The sequence below is a fragment of the Vitis vinifera genome, chromosome 16, assembly GCF_030704535.1.
Source record: "Vitis vinifera cultivar Pinot Noir 40024 chromosome 16, ASM3070453v1".
In the NCBI taxonomy this organism is placed as follows: Eukaryota; Viridiplantae; Streptophyta; class Magnoliopsida; order Vitales; family Vitaceae; genus Vitis; species Vitis vinifera.
The window spans coordinates 24,519,826-24,524,780 of record NC_081820.1 but is presented as its reverse complement, the minus strand read 5'-3'; the positions used below and the strand labels follow the sequence as shown (position 1 = coordinate 24,524,780).

Genomic DNA, 4,955 nt, shown 5'->3' with positions numbered 1-4,955 from the left:
TTGGTTCAGAATTTACCTGCTAGAGCATAGATCCGATGGGTACCTGCCAGGTCTGACAAAGTAAGATAGGATTATATGAATGTGAAAGATGGCTAAGGTAAATCCTCAGAGCCCGAGATCAGCCAAAGGCAAGAGAGACTTTCCATAGTCAAACAGCTCTTGCAAGAGTTCCTGGGTAAAAGGTCAGTTTCTAAGGCAAGGTAATATTTATAAAACAACTGCGATATGCAATGCAATATGTACAACATCCGAAAAGATCAACGCAGTGAAGTAACATTAAAATTGTCGTTTATAAGATCCATCATGGAACCAAAAACAATTGAAGGGGTCAAAAGGTTGACCCTAGTACAATAATACCCATAATTCAAACAACAAACTGAGATCACTAATTCACCACTTGATTTCATCTGTAGAACATGAAACATGTCTTCAAATGGCTATAGAGGACAAGAAAGAAAGAAAAAAGTGGGAGAGGGGGGGCAATGTCGGCAAGTTTCAATGCAGAAAAAGGAAATTGATTGGATCAGATCATTGTAAAAGAACAAGATAATAGCCCGTTCATAGGCTAAAATGCAAAGCTGCAACTGAAAGAAGACGGTTTTTGTGGGTTACAATCAGCTCCAGCAGGAAATATATGTATATATACACCCCCTAAACTTAAAGGGAGATCCAGTAAGTAGGGAAGCATTCACCTTTCTCTTCTATAACACTGAAGAATCATGCACCTTCATCTTCTAAACTATCTCCAGTTTGCAGACAAAACTGAGTTAGACTTACTTTGAGGATGGTCATGCATTTGCAGTTTTAAATACTATGGACACAAAAAACCCAAGAATGCTAGATCATTTTGGATCCAACTTGGCAACAAGAAATCAATTTCTTCAATGTCAGTCAGGCTTGCAATATCAAAAGAACAGAATTAGATAGGCATGCCAATAGCACTTGCCGCATTCTAATTAGCCTTTTCAGCATTATCCACCACCTGCTTCCCTGGCTACTTTGGCATGCCCCATTATCTCTTCTGACTTGATTTGTTCACTGTTCTCTACAATCTCCCCATCATTAGATTTTGCAGCATAGTCCACCATTTTGTCTAGCTTAATTTGCTGGGCACTTTGCAACCTCCCTTCCTCATCCTTTCCAACATTCACAACCGGTGCCTCAGTAGCTTCTGTAATTATCTGAAGAAGTTCTAAAGGGGTAGCTGCAGGATCTAGCTCACGGCAACCCTTTGGAGCATTTTGAGCTTCTTGGCCTGTAAGCAAGCGGTTAGGAACCTGATGAGAGAAACAAAACATCTCTTCTCTCAGAACTGTCCTGACTTCCTTGGGGTCCTCATGCCTGTGAAATATTGTTCTAAAACCAGCAACCTTGATGAGAGGAGTAACAGATACACCATAATCCTCATTATAGTCATCAAGGACTTCCACCATGTCATACTTGTGTATCACTTCATCCGGAGTATTTTCATTCCAATCTGGGGACCAGTTTCTATAAAGGGCCCAGACATCCCCCTTTTTAGGAAGTATGCGAATGGCCCCACGTGTACCTTTTGTCCATTCAACCAACCTGTGTGAGAAAGAATTTAGTGAATCATAGATTTCATGCCTCCCAATCCTAAAATCCCCACAAGTTTTGGTAAAGCCAGAACCTATCCAGTCTACTGAACCAAATTCGCTGTTGCTTTTAGAGTTAAGCCAACTGATCTTCATCTTGAATGGTTTCAAAGAGATCACTTTGTGAATCAGTGCATAGAACCGAGGCATCCCATCATCATCATCATATGCGGACCAGACCTGATTATCTCCAAAGGAACTTTCAGTTCGGTCCAAATCAAAATCATGAAAATCAGAATCTGGAACATTGATTGCCATAGGCGCAGGGGCCTCGCTATCTGTATCAGCAGCTGAAGTGCCAGGAGAAAACTTCTTAGCTTGGTCTCTTTTCTTGGAATTTTTATTTGGATCAGGACCATCACCATTCACTGCACCTTTTTGTTTTTCTTTCAGTTTCACCTTCTCTTTTTCTTTGTTCCCAGCCTTGGCTGCAGCTGTTGAGCTCCATTCTGAAAGTTTATTGCGAATTTCTTTCCGTGCCTTTTCCATCAGCATATTCCGAATTTCAAACAGTGACATCTCTTTATAACTATTGGGCTTATTATTAGTCCCAGGAACACCATAAACCCTTTCTGTTTCAAAACTGCCCTTTCTTAATCCAGCTGTGCCCACGGCACCGGTTCCTCCATTTCCAGTGGCTGTTTGATTTACAATGTTCCCTCCATAACCATTGGTGCCATCATCATCTATTCTTCTCTTTTTCAATGTTTTTTCCCCTTTGAGAACAGAAGTAGAATTGGAACTAGGATGCCCGGAAGATGAACCACTCATATTCTTAGAATGACCCCTCTCCCATCCAGAAGCTTGTACTTCCTCACGACCTCTCTTCTTTTTCTCACTTGCAGCTTGAGCAGCAGAGGAAGCTGATCCAACCACGCCACCTACACCCGCTGTTCTAGAGTGCGTATCCCACTGGAAGTCTGTCTGGAATGAGTTATTGTTTGAGACAAAATGATTTGAACTCTGAGGATGCTGGCGGGAAGACCACTTGGATGATTTTGGAACATTTGAAGGTGGAGCCTTCTCCAAAGCCAAAAACGCCTCATGACAATTGGGACAAAGCAGAGTGTGATTGAGATAAATCCTGAGATATTCATACTGTGTCTTGCATCGATTGCAAACAGTCCAGAAGGTATCAGTTCTTCTATGGGATGGAGAAGGAACCGAGGTGGGGCTCGGACGATTGGCATTGCTATGAGTCCTTGCATTGGAAGCCACACCACTGGTAAAATTGTGAACACCATTTGCACTAGCAGGTGCTGATGGAACCCCATTCTGGCTAGGAACTTTCTGCTGCGATCCTTTCACATCCCTCTTCTGGTTATATGATAATCTCTTGCCCTTATCGGATAATAAACTCCAGGCCTCTGAAACAAGCTTAAATGCACCATCTGCACCAATGGACTTGTTTTTATCAGGATGAAGTATAAGAGCCAGCTTCCTGTATTGTTTCTTCACAGTCTCCTCATCAGCCAAGGGGCTTACACCAAGTATCCCATACCAATCCACTTCTCCACTTACTTTCTTCTCAGCTGAGATGTACACATCAAGTATAGTTAACATCTGAGAAAGACCCTCAAGCCCAGGATACAAATTTTGGGCCTTTAAAACAAATTTCTTTGCACCCAAAAAGTCTTTCTCTCTGAACTTCCTCACAGCAATATCTTTCGCTCTAGAGGCCTCATCCTTATTGCACTCCATAATATTCCTACACGTCTCCTCTATGCGTTTCTCCTCACGCAGCTATGCCCTTTTTTTCCAATCTTCTCACTGAAACAATTTAGAAAATCAATGAATTAGCAGCAATTCATCCACAATTATCAGATTCTCAGCTTGGGGATAGTCTACATTCTAAGACAGTTACAATTCAACATGGAAAAAAATATAAAGAACTAATTAAAACAGGAATTAGGTGAAAAGTATTACTAAAGGCAACTTTGCAGGCTGTCCTAATTAAAACCTCAAATTATAAGAACAATTCTTCTTTTCCCTTTTTCCCAATTAAGTAGGCAGAAAAACCCACAGAAATAGGTATTATATAAACGAAAGAAATGCAAACCTTAAACAACCTAAGAGGAAAATTAAGCAAGACAAATATGACACTTTCAAAGAAACTCTCAAGGAAACTCTTCACACGTGGATCTGAAGCAAGAAAACTCTTCAGCTATATCCTAAAATTTCCAATACTGCCTTGGAGTCGTTTCAGTAGAGGGACTCAGAATGACTCTATATACTTCTTTTTCTTCTTTATTTTTTTACTTTTTTTTATTTTTTTTAAACTGAAAATTTTTGAAAGCTCACGGCCGGAGCTGACGAATTCAGGCTTTTGTTTGTTTGAACCTGACCTTATAAAACTTGAAGCTTAAGGATCACCACCCCTCAGTTTAAGACAAAAGAATAATAGAAAATAATTATCGAACATTACCAGAATTTCAATAAATTCAAACGCTCAATCTTCATATAGCGCCAGTGAATGTACAACAGTAACCCAATCAGAACTCCAAATTATAACAAAAGACAACAGAATTAATCCTTCTACATAAGAAAATAGCAACCGTACAACATGGACACATAATGTACAAAATCAAAACCCTAGAAACGAATCTTGAGCAACAAAGAACAACTTATGAAGGTCAAAATTCACTCAAAATCTAGAATCAAACAAGAAACTGGCAACTGATCTACGCAAACAGAGGTCTCAACCAAAAAATTTAACGGTCAAATTTCAGAATTTGAATTCTCCAACACAGTACTTCAAACTGAAACCCTAGAATCTCTGATCTTCACCGCCACTCAACCATAATTAGTAAAACTAGATTCCTTGAAAAGCTAAAGAGAAATTAAGAGACATGAATGGATACCCATTTGGAGAAAGTCACTGTAGATGAGGGAATTTGAATCTGAGAAGCGCCATCAACAGACCTTCACCACAAGGTAACTGAAGTTTTTGTCAAAACCCTTGAAAACCTAAGAACAATCCTCAAATGCCCCCTCTCACCCAAAAATAGAAACAACAAAAAAGCAAGTGAAGGTTTGGTTAATATTTAACTTTTTGGTTACCCTAATGCACCTTTTTATAATGGGTTGGAACCTGGTCCCCTAACCATGGTTAATTTTTTACTCTTGAGTTGGGTTTGTAATATTTCTTAAAATAACTATAATTTCTTAAAAAAAAAAAAATGGCCATTGAATTTAAATTATTTTGATTTATTTCTTGGTACTTGAATCATATTTTTCATATTTATTCTCTTTTTTTAGTTATTTTTTATACTTGAATTTATTATTTTTCATAATGTTTTGTAGAAAATATTTAAATATTTTTAATTTTTTTTTAAGTTA

The 4,955-nt window shown here is 38.7% G+C and overlaps 1 protein-coding gene across 1 annotated transcript; it reads right to left on the bottom strand.

Moving 5' to 3' along the window:
* Positions 1 to 271: 271 nt before the first annotated feature.
* LOC100263793 (uncharacterized) lies at positions 272 to 4,662 on the bottom strand. Its single transcript, XM_010664273.2, has 2 exons — positions 4,478 to 4,662; positions 272 to 3,386 (listed from the first exon to the last, which is right to left on the bottom strand). Exon 2 carries the CDS (start codon positions 3,315 to 3,317, stop codon positions 972 to 974), a length of 2,346 nt encoding a protein of 781 aa, XP_010662575.1. The 5' UTR covers positions 3,318 to 3,386; positions 4,478 to 4,662; the 3' UTR covers positions 272 to 971.
* Between the last annotated feature and the right edge of the window lie 293 nt (positions 4,663 to 4,955).

What these genes read in the sequence shown, in the direction of transcription:
- LOC100263793 (XM_010664273.2), bottom strand. Translation starts at nt 3,317, where the DNA reads ATGGAGTGCAATAAGGATGAGGCCTCTAGAGCGAAAGATATTGCTGTG.